Source organism: Phoenix dactylifera, unplaced genomic scaffold (assembly GCF_009389715.1).
Source record: "Phoenix dactylifera cultivar Barhee BC4 unplaced genomic scaffold, palm_55x_up_171113_PBpolish2nd_filt_p 000404F, whole genome shotgun sequence".
NCBI classification, from domain to species: domain Eukaryota; kingdom Viridiplantae; phylum Streptophyta; class Magnoliopsida; order Arecales; family Arecaceae; genus Phoenix; species Phoenix dactylifera.
The window spans coordinates 323,476-341,264 of record NW_024067846.1 but is presented as its reverse complement, the minus strand read 5'-3'; the positions used below and the strand labels follow the sequence as shown (position 1 = coordinate 341,264).

Here is a 17,789-nt window from a genome sequence, read left to right as displayed (position 1 = left end):
AGAGGGAGTCGGAGACCAGTCGCCGCCGGCTACTGACGGCGAAATGAGTGATGAAGAGGCGAGTGAACTGGTCGAAGGACCGGATTGAGTCAGCCTCCAGCCCGGCGAACCATGCCCTCGCCGGGCCACGGAGGGTTGCCGGAAAAGCCTTGCAGAGAAGGGGATCTGATGCTCCGTGGAGGAGCATAAGGGTCCTGAAACTCTCGACGTGATCCCGCGGGTCCGCCGCCCCATCATAGGGCTCGATCGCCGGCATTTTGAACCCCGGCGGGTTCGGGGTCCGCAGGATCCTCGAGGCGAGCGCCGGCTGGGAGGAGATCTCTAAGTCGGCGAAGGGATCTTTGGAATGGCCCTTCAGGACCTGGAGTAGTCGGTGGAGATCGTCCACCCGCCGGTCCAGGGAACGCGACTGGTGGGTGGGAGACAAGGAGCGGCGAGAGGGGGATCGGCCGGAGCGCGGGTTCCTCGAGGACTGGGGGATCTGGGAACGCGCCCGGGCCCGCCTCTCGTACCCCGCGCAGCTCCGGTGGGAAGGTCCCGGCAGAATGGAGCGTGCTCGAGAATCCTCCTCGCGTCGGCGCTCCTCCCCATGGGAGAGGAAGGAATGCGGGTTAAGGAGGACAGGCGAACGCTCAGGCAGCGGCGGCTCCTGAGCCTGCTGCGGCGCCCGGGACATCGCACCCTGCAGATTCTGCACCGCCTCCGCGAGGGTGCGAACCTACTGGGTTAGCTGGTCGAACTGGGCGGCTTCGACCATCTGAATGGGCGGTGGGGCGGTGGAGTGTTGCTGAGAGCGTGTTGGAGATGCAGCGGCCTCCCGGCCAGTGGCGCGAGAGGCCCCGCGACCGGAAGCATTGGAAGCTCCACGACCACCTCGCCGTGCCATTACGATCGCTCTGAGATCCGGGCCCTTCCTCTAGCGCCAACTGTTGCTGGTGGTCCAAACCGAGAACGATTGGTACAGCGGTGTGAACGGGGTTCCCTTGGAGTTGGGTTGATTGCGCTCCACCTTCCACCGGGAAACCTGCAGGCAAGCCTCGCACCACCACTGGGGTAGTGGGGGCCCTCCGACGATCAAGTCAGAGGAGATTGAAGGAGAAGGAGAGATAGTAGTAACGGATAAGAGAATACTCTGGAAAACCTTCTTTCGCCCTCCCCCCCAGCCCCATATATATCAGGTTGGGGGGTTTTTCCGGGGATTCGTCATCGTGTGGCACGATGGGGCTGCCACTGACATGGCCGTTACAGGGCGTCGTGGGGCAGCGCTGGGTACGGCCCTGGCAGGGCATAGTGGAGCTCCGCTTCGTACGGCTGTTACAGGGGATCGTGGGGCAGCGCCGGATTCGGCCGTTGCAGGGAGTAGTGGAGCAGGGGGCCGCGGCGTGCCTCAGAGGAACAGTCTGTTGTTGTCGAGAGATTGCCGACTCGGGGTCGGATGACTGGATCAGGGGGCAGCCGACTCGGGGTCGGGCTGCGGAGCCGAAGATATCCGACTCAGGGTCGGATTGCTGGATCAAGGGGCAGCCGACTCGGGGTCGGGCTGCGGAGCCGAAGATATCCGACTCGGGGTCGGATTGCTGGATCAAGGGACTGCCGTAGTCTTCCTGGGCGCGCGTGCCGGTCACGTGGGGCATGGTGGCTAAATTCCCCCGTAACAGTAATAATTCGACCTGGGTATTAGATACTGAAAGTTCGTTTAATATTTGCAATTTGTTGCAGGGACTTCAGGTCAATGAGATATTTGGAGACAGCGAAAGATTTCTGAACGTTAGAGATGGAAGATCAGTTCCAGTTCTAGCTTTAGGAACTCTCAAATTAGTTTTCAATTCTTATGTAATTATCTTGAGTGATTGTCACTTTTGTCCGACATTTTTATTGAATGTTATTTCTGTAGGCCTTTTGGCCAAGAATGGTTTTGAAATTTTAATAAAAAAGAGTTATTATGAAATCATTATGAATGATGTTACTATAATGAAAGTCGGTGCATGAGTTAAGATGGAATTAACCCCTCCTGGTGATAGGAGATAATGCCCTTGTGTTTAATTTAGCAAAACCTTAGCCATGATAATCCTTGTGAGGAGTCACAGAATTTGTAAAGTTGAAACACATTTTGGATGCACTGTTTAAAGAGTTGACAGAACTCTGATATTATCCTAGGCATTTGGAGTCATAGGGATTAATTATACGGTAACTATAGTCCAAGGGTTCCAGAATATTGCTTTGCGATTATTCGGCCTATCCGGATGTCGGGTACCATTGCTAGAGGATCACTTCGATTAGTACAAAAAGTCGTTCTTGTGCTACCGACTTAGGTTCGAACCTATGGGCTCACACGCATAGAAGTTTTTAGGTTGATCAAATAGCTGATCGACGATTAAGAATCATCCAGGGATACATCGGTCAATTCGATTGACAAATTACCCTAAACAAAAGTTGCAGTAAAATATTTATTGAATTATTAAAGAATTAATTAGCAATTAGATTGTTAATGAACTCAATTGATTGAATGATTGAGCTTAAAGCCAAATTGAATAAAATTTAATTTGGGCTAAATCAGGGTTTGACCTAGTTGGATTGGGTTCGATCCGAGTTAATTAGGCTCGATCCAATTAATCGGAGTTGATCTAATTGGATTGGGCTTGACCCGAGCCTATTAAAAGTTCTTATTTGATGAGGATTCTAAGTTCAAAAATTCAAAAATTGATAAGAAGAAGAATCTCTAAATTTTAGGACCCTAGCTTTCTTTCTTGAAGAAGAAATACATCTCATCATAGTCCCTAAAATTAGTGGTGCCTATCCTCTTTATTTTTGGCTAATTTTTGGCATGAGGAAAGAGGAGGCATGCTGCTATTTTTCAAATCTTCCTAAAAAGATAGGAATCAAATTCTTAATTTGTAGGGACTGCATGGCGCATCAAGTAGGGTGGTGTGCAGCTAAAGTTTGGGGTGTATAAACCCCCTAATTTTTAGTGATTCATGGCACAAAATTGAAATAGAATTTGTTCATCACTTAGCTGCCGATTCACCAGAATTTTTTGAAAATTTTATCAGCCAAATTCGTTGGCTAAAATAGGTGTGAGGCGTGGGGGGTCTTTTGGCTATAAAAAGACCCCCACGCCTAGGGTTTGAAAGATATGGTCTTTAAAAAGAGTTCTAAATTCTGAAAGAAATTCTGAGAGCAGTCGTCCTCTCTCCTTCTTCTCCTTCATCTCCATCCTTCATCCTCTCGAAGAAGAATTAAAAGTTGAGTGCTTCGAGGAAAAAAGTTCAGCCACTGCAGCACCTCTGCGAGAGCTAGCACTCTTACAGTTGTGGATCTTTCTAAAGCGTCGCATGGACTATCCGTAGAGGCCGGACGCGTGTGCGGCTACACAAGGTGATCAAGGCATCATCAAAGTTCTCAAAGTAAAAAAGGTATGAGATCTGATTTCATTAGAAATTAGGATTAGAAATCAACTAGGTTGCTAAAATTCTGCATGACTACATGTTAGATGTAGAATCATGCATACTTATTTAGGATAAATGTTTAAAGTCCTGAATCTATTTTTGTTGTAGAGATATGATATCTAGCATGCATAGGAATTAAATAGTTTAATTCATGCTTCCGCTGTAAAATCATATAAAAATATATGCATGCGATCACTAGGGTTCCCAACACTTTCATCTATAGGCCTTATGCTGATTTGGTGATATCTACTCCTTAGAGCAATCTTTGAGAAGATGGCTGAGATGGCTAGTATATCATGCATTTCATCGAATCTTAGTTTGAAAATCAATACTTGACTGTGATTTTTTTCTAGCTCAATATCCAGTGTGAACTCTACAAGATCTATCCTTCTTGTGGGTGAGTAAAGTAGGAAGTCCACATGGGTTGAGGCTTTTTCTAAATGGAACATTTTCACAACTACCCTTCAACCTACTACTTCAGTTCTTCATGCTCATTGGGCTCTTCCTATAGTATGGTAGGTCAGATAATGGGGTTCCCTAACTCATCCTATAGTGTGGTACGTTCAACAATAGGGCCCCTTTTAAATATGATTATTGTAGACTAGTGACTAAGATAGAGTAGTTTCTACTTCAAAATTATCAGTTTATTGGTCTAGCATTAAAGTGTTATCTATAAATAAGGAAGGATCTTTAGGGAGTCTCTAAATAATTTCATAAAAAAGTCTAGCACATTGCTTTAGTGACATTTTGTCCATATATTTGTCATGATCTAATGATTGTGGACCATAACTAACCACTATTAACTTAAAATAGTTAAGAAACTATTTTCCCAGTTATATTATTGCCTCATTATTTAAGCATGTTCAAAACTTAAACAACTGACCAATAAAAAATACAATAAGTTAATGATACCAATTCCATTAATTGGTTCTAGTTGCACATTTCTAGAAAAAAGAATTATTCACGCAAAATAAAAAATTTCTTATGAATGAAATTTAAAACAATTATAATGTTTGGAAAGTCAATCTTTCATAGTAGCTTTATTTGAAATGCTATTGTAAGTTAAATTTAAAAGTTAAAAGGCATTAATAGGGTATTTTAGGAGCTTTTCATATTAGTAGTATAAGAACTTGGATCAATGGCAATAGTAGCACATTTCATAGATAAGAGAGTAAGAAGGAAGCCATAGAAGACAAAGATTGGAAAAAAAAGAAAGGTCGAACCTTGAATTTCAAGCTTTGTTTAATTCTAGTTAAGAATATTATCCATCTGAAATAGCTTAATGATTGGCTCTCCTCAATTATGTTTAATCAAATAGGAAATGAATTAAGCTTGATCCTAAAGTTGAGACTCAAAACTAGTTTTGAGACAAATTTTATCAAACCTAATTTTGATCCGGCTTGTATTAATCTCTATGTAAAATAAATATCAAAAATAAAATAATAGTCAACTTTGGAAAATAAGGGAGCATGTCAACATAATAGGTGTATAAATGCTATAATAGTATTGTTGTCATTGCATTAATTTTTGTTGCATTTAGGACCATGTGAACACATGTAGAAAACCAGCGTACTTTTAAATTCAACCTAACTAAAACCAAGATTTTAAATCTCATGGGAAGAGTATGCCCCAATTTCTTCGCAATGGCATGCCTCACTATTCCCTCCTTGTCCTAGCCATGCGTCATGATAGGTATCCTCCCTCTCTCTCTCTTCTTTTTCCTTTATTTCTTTGTTTCTCAATTTGTTTCTTTTTCTTTCTTTTTTCTTTTACTTTCTTCTTTCTTTCTTTCCTTTCTTTTTTTTGGTCTCCATTCCTTATTTTCTTTTTTTCTTTCTTTCTTTTCTTATCCCTTCCTTTCTTTCCTAATTTTTCTTCTTTCACTCCTTTCTCTTTTTTTTACCTTTTCTTCTTATTTCCTTCCTTTTTTTCTTTCAATTTCATCTTCTTTCACTATGTATATAGATTTCTAGGTTCCGACCCCATCCATGTCCTATTTTCTCACAAGAGTAACATGAGACGACTGGGACACCCTCCATGCATTGAGGATTTAAAATATTAATCAAATCACTATTTATTCAAGTTAATGTTTACATGTAATTAGTTGCATTTTTTTGTCTTCACTTCTTTTAAACATGTGCATTATTCAAGTTAATTAACTTTTCCTTCTTTAGTTTATGTGAAAAACAAATGATTGCTTGTTTGTCCATATACTGGCACAAAGCCAGTAACATTTGTGGGCAACAAACACAAAAAATGTGCCTATTTCATTGTTATCACCAACTACTTTATCGTGTCTTTGAACGGTGTGTATCTGTACTATTTTGAATCAGCATCTAACCAATACCAAAATTTAAACCTTTTATATATGTTATAAAACAAAGATACATTCTACCTAACTAAAGTAAAATTATATAACCAATTGACTTAAGATTTTTTTTGGTAGTTCCACAGAGGAAAAAAGGTGAAGAAGAAAACAAAAACAATGTACAAATCATGAGGACTGAGAATAGTTTACACATTCTAATTGACTTTACTTAAGATCAATAGGGTGTTATTTATATGGTTTATTTGCATGAGTATACCAGCATGTATATGATTTCAAAAATAAGTACCACATTTTGAAAGGCCAAACGATAGAGTGAAAATGTTGTCCATGGCTGTTTACATTTTAAAGGGTTTATTTGTGAATTATAATTTATTGGGTGCTATATGCAAACCATCTAGTATAATTATAAAGTGAAATGTAAGGGGTTAAGGTGGAAAAATTCACTTTCATGTTGTTGATGGCAATATTGTCATAGAAATGAAAATTTGAGCATTAGGACATGACATAAAATTGAGTACTATCTAATATTATCATGCATAGATAAAAGTAGGAAAGCTATTATAACCAAAATGTATTTCTCACCACATGCCTTGTGGTCTCCCATTCATTTCCCTTTCTTATTTTTTTGAATATTTCAAATTTGAAAATCCATTGCTCACGAGCAGCCTAAAACCTAGAACCTATGTGGGAGGAACATCGATCAATATAACATCTTATGGGTATCAAAAAGTATAAAAGAAAAAATATTATTCTATTGAATGAATGCCAAATATCGTTCTGCATATTTAAAGAGATAACGATGAGCATGTCAGAATTTATTGCTTGGAGCCACTTTTATACCCCTTTCCCCACCTTTATATATTTGACCCCTGCAATTGTTTCATGTGGCAATCAATCCACCTCATCTATTCAGAAAATTCCTCTTTCTGGTACCTTAACAGGTTAGGTGGAGAACATTAGCATCACTCTTCTCTGACTTCATCTACCATCTCTCTTTTGCCCCCCTTCACCTACGCTTCTTGTCAAGTCCTCGGCGAGGAAAGTTAGCCGTCTCCTTCAACTACAGTCCATCATGGTATAGTTTATGCATACGTTTATATATATATGCTCTTCTTGTATCTCTATGGCAAATCATGAAACGTTTGGTGTTCTTTATCTGAGACATGTCATTTGATTTTTACGATGGAGATGAACGTTTGTTTATATTTTGATTTTTCAAAATCTCAAATTTTGAATAATAAAAATATGTTCTATTTGGTTTGATTCACAAAAGCAAATAAAGGACTCTTATGGTTTAAGGAAAATTGAGATTCTAGATTTGATTATCTTAAAGTAAAAATCAACCTTTTACTATTTGATATTTTCTCTTTTTTTTGTGTTGAAGCTTAATATTAGATTGCCACACTATTTTTCACTAGATATGTACAACTTAGTATCTTGGATTTGTGCGGATGTATATTTATCTATTTATCTATATGTTTATTTATCTATCTATCCATCCATCTTTCTGTGTCTATTTTTTTAGTTGAAAATTCTTTTAATTCCTTTTCCTTTTTGACTATGGTGAAGGAAATGAACGTAGACCATGGTGAATATGTGGATTGGAGAGGGAGGAGTGTCCATCCAAACAAGCATGGCGGGAAAAGAGCAGCTGCTATTGTTTGCTGTAGGTTCTTTTTCTTCGTCATCTATGATCACCTCTATTTAGACTGTTTATAGCTATTAATTATTTTCACCAATATTTATCTTGTTTTTTTCCATGATAAGAGATGCACTACCATCTCACCTTGTCTTGATACTTGAGACAGGGGATGACCCATTAAGATATATTAATCAGGATGTTGGGATGATGGTGAGACGGTCCTATCCTAATACTTATGACAGTAACACATCCTATCATCCCTTAGGACATCCCATTAGGATTTGAAACCATAATTTTCACATATATAGCATGTGTGTATTTACATCATTGTATTATTGTATGAATTTTTTATTCTCTTTTTTTTGTTTCACAACCTCAATTTAGTATTGAAACAAAAATTGTTATTAACTATTCAACCCCCAATTTAACTGTACAATATTTTATTGAGCAGCTAGGCCTACCAAATTCAAATTAGAATTGGCCTTGCCCAATGAATAACCTTCACTTGATCCAAGAAAGTATAAAATTTGATTTGGTTACACCTATATGCTAAGAGAAATCCAGGCAGATGAGATCAGAATTTTAGTGTTAGTTCAAAAGCATGCATATGATGACATCAAAGCTTTAGATTTCTAAAGAACATTTTGAGGGTGCGTTATGTGAAAGTTCATTATATTTGATTTGAATGCTAACAAGAAGCCCAAGTTCTAGTCTCCATCTAATATTTTCTAATGTAGCAACTTAGGCCAAACTGGATGTTGTAGTCCAAATAGCAATTATTTAACACCTGTGAATTACCCACTTGATCTATCCTGTTTTCCTGTAACATTTTTGGTTCCTTTGGATCCTATTCTAGGTTTTGCAAGCTACATCTATGTTATGTCCTATCCTTGGACAACATTCTCAAAAGGACTAAGAGTGATACAGTCTATTTCATACCCACAATTGCATTCAAGTTCTAATATTACTATAATCCTACCCTGTTAATCAAGAAGGGAATGGACAGAGTTCTTAGTTGATAAATAACAAATATCTTCTTCCAATACTAGTTCTAATTAATGAAATCCATCAGCAATCCTTTTGGTGGTTCACTGGTTTAGAGGTGCAACTTATATACTTTCTTATATATAGATATATTATACTAAAGTTTTCATGTATTACATCCACCCCCTAAAAAAGTTTCGTCCTTGAAATTGACATACCCGAGTCTTCAAAAATTTTGGGGCATTTATGCCTCTTTTCATCCTCTAGATCCCAAGTAACCCTTCTTAGAATGGTCATTTTTGCAACTTGACATATCAAATGGTATGACACGGCAACACCTAGTCCTTGTCCACAATCCTCAAAGGGTGCTCCTCACATGCCAAGTCCTCTCTAAGATATGAAGGTCCAAGATCCATAACATGGCTTGGGTTTCCTCACCACAAAAACATAGAAAAGATCATGCACAATAGCTAGCGTAGGTGGCAAAGGAACTCTATAAGCTACCTCACCAACTCTCTTGAATATCTCAAATGGATTTACAGACTTGGGACTCATTTGCTCAAATGATCACCCACCAGAAACTATAGTTTCTGTTTCCTCTCATCCACAAAGCTTTTCTATCTAATGCGAGCTACAGGAAATCCTTCTATGATTAGCCAAACCTTTTTCACCATTTGTTATACAAACTCATGCCTTAATAACCTTTTCTCCCCAACATCATCCCAACAGGTAAAAAATCGACACTTTCGGCTATATAATGCCTCATAAGGTGCCATATGGATGTTAGCCTTGTAACTATTTTATAGGAAAATCCCACCATGAGGAGTATGTTCACCTAATGAATCTTTCAGATCAATAATACAAGCCCTTAACTTATCTTTCAAGATTCAAATAGGTCTTTCCAATTGAAGATAGGTCTTTGGGGGAAAGCAGCACTGAAGTTTAGCTTAGTCCCTAAAGCCTTGTTCAAGTTTTTTCAAAATTGTGATACAAATTGTTGATCTATCAAGATGCTTTGTAAAATATTTAAATCACATAAAAAGAAAATCTAACAATTATAATAAAATAGTGGTAAGAAAATATCTGGCCTGTGAGGTGTGAGAGGCACGCCAAAAGACGCACTGTCCTAAAACCGTTGTTGCCTCCCCACGTGCAGGTATTGGCGGTCAGCGACGACTCCAAGATACAACCCAAACGGCTCACAGCGGGCCTAATCTACAGTGCACGTCTGTAGTAGGCAGATTACCTAGTCTATATCGGTTGCCCAATAATATAGAAAATTGTAAAAGAAAGAATGGTGGTAGAGAGAAACAATGAGAGGAAGAAGAAGGGTTTTGTATTGTATATTTGTTAGATGCAGGGAATGGCTCTTTTATAGGCCTTGTGTAATCCAACCATAACGGTTGAATACTTATGGCCTCATTAAGGCCATAATGAAAGATAATGGGAAGTTTTTGAAACTTCCAAATGGAATTTGAAATACTTAAATGTTACAACAACTCTTTTAAAAATTTGGGGTTACAAATCTTTTTTATTTACACCTCTTTAAAACTTTTCAAAATTCATTCAAATTCCAACAGTCCCCCACAAGTTTCAAAACTTTATAAAATCATATACATATATATAGAGAGGAATTTGGGCAGCTTTATACTATGCAATGGGTGCAGGTGTCTTCCAGACTTGAACCTATACTTAGTGTTGACAGTTCTAACCTGAAGGATCATAGTGAACTAAGTCTTGAACTAGACCCTTTGGACCAGATTTTAACATGCCACACACATAGTATTGATATAGACTTGGTGCGGGTAAGCGCTATTTATGGCCATGCGCTGAATCTTGATTCTCATGAGAGTTATTAGAGAACAGCCCAATTCTCACAGTCGCGGCCTCACGACAACTCTCATTTAGGTGAGTCCTCCAAGAATACATGTGACCTGTATCCTGCAGGAGTATGCCTGCCTTGGGCTTATTCAGGGTAATACCCTTCCTTAATGTCACATATCAAAGCACTATTGCCATAGGGATGAGCAGGAGACTCTCTCCTTAAAAGTAGTGCTGAAATGAGTCACGCAATATGGATTGTTTCTACCCATTGAACCTTCTTCATGGGATCTCCAATCACAAAGGTTGGGTTACCTCCCTAGGTGACTCCCTTATGGGCTTAAGCCCATCCCCCTCGACAAGTCAATGATAGCTCTCTTAGAAAGAGCTTTGGTCAGCTGATCAGCTATATTTTTCTCAGACTTTACAAATTCCAAAGACACAATATTCTTATTCAATAGGCTTTTAACTGATTTATACCTCACTTGCAAATGCCTATTCATTTTCTTATTGGTATGTGCTTGCCTTACTAACTCTATTACTGCCTTACTATCACAATGTATGGAAATGGCAGGTATGGGTTTATTAACTAAAGGCATGTCAAGCATCAAGTTCTTAATCCACTCAGCCTCAGAGCAAGTTGTATCTAAAGCTATTAGTTCTGACTCCATAGTACTGCGAGAGATAATAGTTTGTTTCTTAGATCCCCAAGATATTGCTGCTCCACCCAAAAGAAATACATACCCTGAAGTGGACTTTACATCCATATTGTCTGTTATCCAATTCGCATCACTATACCCTTCAACTACATTCGGAAATCCCTTATAACACAATGAGTATTCCAAGGTTCCTCTAAGATATTTAAAGACTCTCTTTAAAGCAACCCAATGATCTTTGCTAGGATTATGAGTATATCTACTAAGTCTCCCAACAGCATATGCTATATCAGGCCTAGTTTTATTTGCTATGTATAACAATGATCCAATCATTTGTGAGTACTTCAGTTGAGATACTGGTCCACCATTATTTTTCTTCAAATGCACATTTAGATCATATGGTATTGATATAGATTTACAATCAAAATAATTAAATTTTTTTAACATCTTTTCTATTGTACTGGTTTGATTAAGAGTAATTCCATTAGGTGTTCTTTCCAACTTCATTCCTAAAATTACATAGGCTTCTCCTAAATCCTTCATGTCAAACTTTCTAGAAAGATAAGACTTAACATCATTTACTATCTCCAAATTTGTCCCAAATATTAATATATCATCACCATAAAGACATAATATCACATGTTCTCCATTACTCTCTTTGTAATACACACACTTATCATATTCATTAATCTTAAAGTCATATTCTAAGATCACTTTATCAAACTTCTCATGCCATTGCTTAGGAGCTTGTTTTAAACCATACAAGGATTTAACTAACTTACAGACCTTATGTTCTTGACCTTTAACTACAATACCTTCAGGTTGCTCCATATATATCTCTTCATTTATATCTCCATTTAGAAAGGCAGTCTTAACATCCATTTGATGAATCACTAGATTATGCACTGATGCTAAAGCAACTAAAATTCTAATCGTAGTTATCCTGGATACAGGTGAATATGTATCAAAGTAATCTATTCCTTCTTTTTGTGTAAAACCTTTAGCTACTAGTCTAGCTTTGTACTTGTCTATGGTTCCATCAGGTTTTAACTTCTTCTTGAACACCCATTTACACCCAATAGCTTTATTTTCAGGAGGTAAATTAGTTAACTCCCAAGTGTTATTTTGAATAATAGACTCTATCTCACTTTGTATAGCTTCCTTCCAAAATAGAGCATCTAAAGAAGACATAGCTTCCTTATAGGTAGTAGGATCTCCTTCTGTTAAAAAGGTATAAAATTCGTCTCCAAAATTTTTCTCTATTCTAGACCTTTTACTCCTTCTTAACTCTAATTGTGTTTCTGGTTCCTTAAATGCATTTGTACTAGTGGAAGGTTTATCATTAGTAGATGATTTATCTATTACTTGGTGTGAAATTTTATTTTTATAAGGAAATATATCTTCAAAATAGGTAGCATCTCTAGATTCTATAACTGTGTTATTTGAAATTTCACTAATCTCAGAGTTTATAACTAAGAATCTATTGGCACTACTATTTTGAGCATACCCTATAAAGACAGCATCTGTAGTTTTAGGCCCTATCTTCTTTCGCTTAGGCTCAGGGATTGCTACTTTAGCTAAACACCCCCACACTTTCAAGATTTGAAGATTAGGTGTTCTTTTCTTCCAAATTTCGTAAGGGGTCTTATCATTATCTTTCACAGTTACTCTATTCAATATGAAACATGCAGTAAGAATTGCTTCTCCCCATAAATTCTCAAGTAGTCCAGAACTTATCAACATCGCATTAACCATATCCATTAAAGTTCTATTCTTTCTTTCAGCTACTCCATTAGATTGAGGAGAGTATGGCGGAGTTATTTCATGTACTATTCCATATTCCTCACAGAAGATGCTAAAATTAGTAAGGATATACTCACCTCCTCTGTCGGATCTGAGTTTCTTAATCTTTCTTTCTAATTGATTCTCTACTTCGGTCTTATAAATCTTGAATTTATTAAACACCTCATCTTTAGTTTTTATTAAGTACACATAGCAAAATTTCGAACAATCGTCTATAAAAGTCACAAAATACTTATTTCCTGCTCTAGTAGGTGGTCTGTTCGAATCACATACATCACTATGTATGAGCTCTAAGAGTTGAGTGTTTCTTTCTACAGACTTATAAGGCCTTTTAGGTTGTTTGGCTTGTACACACACTTCACATTTATGCTTAAAGTTTAGATTAGATTTAGGGACTAAATCTAGATCCATCATTCTTTTAATTTTCTTTAAGTGTACATGTCCCAATCGTTCATGCCATACATTAGAAGATTCAACATTGAAAACACTTGAAGAGATAACTTTAACTTCTGAAAGTACATTTAATTTAAACAACCCCTCACTAATAAATCCTTTCCCAACAAATACATTATTTTTTGAAATTACAACTTTATTGGATTCCATAACAACCTTGTATCCTTGTTGGACTAAGGATGACCCACTAACTAAATTTCTTCTGATTTCTGGAACATGTCGCACTCCTTTCAAAGTTAAGATCTTTCCAGATGTCATCTTCAAATCTATGTCTCCAACTCCAAGCACACGTGCAACAGAGTCATTACCTAATGTTACACTTCCTCCACTTGATTTCTGATAAGTTTTAAAATAACCATGATCAAAACAAATATGTACATTAGCTCCAGAATCTAACCACCAATCTTTATTTCCATAAGTAAAATTAATAGAAGAAGAACTAAAGTTATACCTAAAGGATGGCTCAGCTGAATTCTCTTGATCCATCAACATATAGACTTGAGCCTTTGGATCTCTTTGATAGTGATTTGACTTGGGCTTCGGCTTATACTCCTCATTCTTCTTGAAGAAGCAATCTTTCGCCATGTGATTAGTTCTCCCACAAACAAAGCATAGCCTTTTCTCACTTCCTTTGCCCTTGAATGTTTTATTATTATTATTATTACGGTATTGGAAGTTTTGGTTTTGGTTAGAACGATTGTGGAACCTATTATTTTTCTTGAAGTTCTTACCCCTATGTTGGAAATTATTTCTCTTGTAAAAATTCTTAGTATTATTTTCAACTAGGTTCACCTTAGGAGTCTTTTCATCCTCTTTCTTAGTATTGGCTCTATGTTTTTCCTCAACTCTAAGAGAGTTTATGACTTGGGTTAAGGTTAACTCTCCTTGTTTATGCCTAAGGGTCCTAGAAAAATCATTCCAAGATGATGGCAACTTATCTATAAGACATGAGACTTTAAAATCTTCACTAAATTTGGTTCCCTTTTTCTCAACTCCTCTCAGAAGTTCTTGATACTCATAAATTTGATCTCCCACTAGTTTATTGTCTACCATTTTATAATTATTAAAATTTGAGACAGTAAACCGATCAATGCCAGCATCTATCATCCCATATTCAGCCTCTAAAGCATCCCAAAGTTCTTTTGCACTTGAGGTAGTGGCATGATATACATCATAAAGATGGTCAGACAAAGCACTAAGTATTCTATTATAGCAGTGGTACTCTACTTGCTCATTAGTCATTTGTGAAGGTAACTCTTGATTAGACCGTGGTTCCTCTATTGCAGATACAAGTCCTAACACAGTCAACCAATATTTAAGTTGTCTTTGCCACCTACAAAAATTTTGTCCACTAAATTTTTCAGGCTTAATACTATTAGCTTCTTCCATATTTGCCATTCTAAATTTTAAACTCTAAGTTTTTAAAGTTTAAATAGGGCAGTAGAGTATTCAACTGTGAGGAAAAATAATAACAATAATGTCACTAATGAATAAATTTAAACAAGATGTTCCTAAGAGTATCTCTTAATAATATACTATGTAACAATAACTTTACTAATAATTGTAAAGGAAAACAATCCTAATGTCACCAATTAGATTTAATACTTATATCTTCACCAAAACTATTTTTTTTTTAAATCAAAACAGTAAACTTTTTTTTTTAAAGCAGTAAACTATTTTTTTAATTAAAAACAGTAAACTATTTTTTATATTAAAACAATAAACTGTTTTTTTTAATTAAAACAGTAAACTGTTTTTTTAATTAAACAGTAAACTGTTTTTTGTTGAAACAGTAAACTGTTTTTTTTGTTGAAACAGTAAACTGTTTTTTTTCTTAATAACAGTAAATTGTTTTCTTTGATTAAACAGTAAACTGTTTTTTTTGATTAAACAGTAAACTGTTTTTTTTATTAAACAGTAAACTGTTTTTTTTTTATTAAAACAGTAAACTGTTTTTTTTTTGATTAAACAGTAAACTGTTTTTTGTTAAAACAGTAAACTGTTTTTTTTATTAAAACAGTAAACTGTTTTTTTAATTAAAACAGTAAACTGTTTTTTTTTAATTAAAACAGTAATCTGTTTTCTTGATCAAAACAGTAAACTTTTTTTTTATTAAAACAGTAAAACAGTAAACTTTTTTTTTTTAAATTAAAACAGTAATCTATTTTCTTGATCAAAACAGTAAACTTTTTTTTTATTAAAACAGTAAAACAGTAAACTGTTTTTTTTAATTAAACAGTAAACTTTTTTTTTTATTAAGCAATAAACTATTTTTTTATTAAACAGTTTAATATCAAAATTGAGAATCTAAAGCTAAACTATATATATATTATTATTTAAAGTGTATTCAGCAATGATTTCTATCAAAGAGGAACAAAAACAGTGTTCAACTATGCATCTTGCAGAATATATAAACATATAGATGAAACAATATAACAACGGTTTTAGAATGTTGATCTATCAAGATGCTTTGTAAAATATTTAAATCACATAAAAAGAAAATCTAACAATTATAATAAAATAGTGGTAAGAAAATATCTGGCCTGTGAGGTGTGAGAGGCACGCCAAAAGACGCACTGTCCTAAAACCGTTGTTGCGTCCCCACGTGCAGGTATTGGCGGTCAGCGACGGCTCCAAGATACAACCCAAACGGCTCACAGCGGGCCTAATCTACAGTGCACGTCTGTAGTAGGCAGATTACCTAGTCTATATCGGTTGCCCAATAATATAGAAAATTGTAAAAGAGAGAATGGTGGTAGAGAGAAACAATGAGAGGAAGAAGAAGGGTTTTGTATTGTATATTTGTTAGATGCAGGGAATGGCTCTTTTATAGGCCTTGTGTAATCCAACCATAACGGTTGAATACTTATGGCCTCATTAAGGCCATAATGAAAGATAATGGGAAGTTTTTGAAACTTCCAAATGAAATTTGAAATACTTAAATGTTACAACAACTCTTTTAAAAATTTGGGGTTACAAATCTTTTTTATTTACACCTCTTTAAAACTTTTCAAAATTCATTCAAATTCCAACACAAATATGGTACCTCTGTCTGCCACAATGGTTATAGGAATCCCATAAAGTTTCACAACATTTTTTATGCATAATCTCGCAAGTCTTTCAAGATTGAGGCCATCTCAGATAGATAGAAAGTGTGAAAACTTCACCATTTAAAACCACCTAAACTACATCATCTGCACTAGAAGTCTTGGGTAATCCTGAAACTAAATCCATGGTCATACACTTCCACTTCCTGATACTAAATCCATGGTCGGCATTTGGAGAGAAAAATCAAAGAAATACTCCCACGGCGAGTTTCGATCAAGGCTGGATCTCCAGTGGGGTGGATGGGGCGATGGGAGGAGATCTAAATAGAGCTCCGTCCGATGACTTTAGGAGGAAGAAGACTCCCCTCCCACTTTGCATGTCTCAATTTTTTTTCCTTTTCTTTTCCTCATTTGGGCCAATCAAATGGACTAAGCCCAATTCTTGTTGGGTATTACATTCTCCCCCGCACCCCCCACAAAAAAAAAAAAAAATTGTTCCCAAAATTTTTCATACTCGTAATTTCAAAGAACTAGAGGTATACTTTTTTCCAATTTAAGTCATAACATATCAAAATTATTGTTTCAAATCAATTGCAATTCAGCATGCGTTCATTCCTATCCCACCAACATACCCACATCAAATCTTGGTTTCTAAAGTTACGCCCCAGATTCGGATCATGACACGGCCGTGCTATTGCAAACCTTTACCCGCAATAACATGCAGCCACTTCAAACCTTCAAATCAATTATGAACAATTAATTTCATGAATCTCATCAAATATTTCATCAATAAGGATTGATACAGAGCTTATAAAAATATCAGCATTTAATATTCCATTTTTTCCATAACCCTGAAGCATGTGATGTTCCTTGTTCTTAGCATCTCCTATTCATCTGTAAGAACATAAATAAATGGGTATAAGCTATAAAGCTCAGTAAGTAACCATGCATAATCTTATCTGATCAAGCATAATATTTTTCATACTAGTGCATTAATTTAAGAAACAAACAGTTGTAACAAAGTAAGCATTTCATATAAACAAACCAGTCATAAAACTATGCATGTTCATTTATGCAACTTCATAAATATGGCTATGCATCATAAAACTTTTGCAATCATCCCATACTTTGAAATCCATACTTCCTATTATTCATGCTTTGAAATCCGCACTTTTCATAATTCACGCTTTGAAATACGTGTTTTTCATAATTCATGCTTTGAAATCCGTGCTTTTCATTATTCATGCTATGAAATCCGTGCTTGTCATTATTCATGCTTTGAAATCCGTACTTGTCATAATTCATGCTTTAAAATTTGTGATCTCAGATAATAGTGCAGTTATGGTCACTATTATTACCGTGATAGGGCCATAATCTTTACCAACTATAATTCCCCGTTAGTTGGGCCTAAGCCAAGCTATTATAACCCGCCAGCGAGGGCCGTATGCCGAGCTACTATAACCTGTTGGCGAGGGTCATAATCATTGCCAACTATTGTTTCCCGTTGGCAGGGTCTAAATCCAGCTACTATAACCCGCTGGCGAGGGCCATATGCCGAGCTACTGTAACCCGCTGGCGAGGGCCATAATCTTTGCCAACTATTGTTCC

General features: G+C 36.6%; 1 protein-coding gene and 1 long non-coding RNA gene across 2 annotated transcripts in view; one reads left to right on the top strand and one right to left on the bottom strand.

Annotated features, from left to right (window-relative positions):
* Window positions 1-6,773: 6,773 nt before the first annotated feature.
* LOC103697233 (protein NRT1/ PTR FAMILY 4.2-like) overlaps window positions 6,774-17,789 on the top strand; it is a 59,018-nt gene continuing 48,002 nt past the window's right edge. Inside the window, exons 1-2 of the mRNA XM_039118745.1 lie at window positions 6,774-6,850; window positions 7,345-7,441. Of these exons, the coding sequence (XP_038974673.1) occupies window positions 6,848-6,850; window positions 7,345-7,441 (100 nt within the window). The 5' untranslated portion in view covers window positions 6,774-6,847. The remainder of the gene's footprint in view (window positions 6,851-7,344; window positions 7,442-17,789) is intronic.
* On the bottom strand, window positions 13,268-14,036 carry LOC120105947. The gene is made up of 2 exons (XR_005508196.1): window positions 13,586-14,036; window positions 13,268-13,470 (listed from the first exon to the last, which is right to left on the bottom strand). It is a non-coding gene; the product is annotated as an uncharacterized LOC120105947 (long non-coding RNA).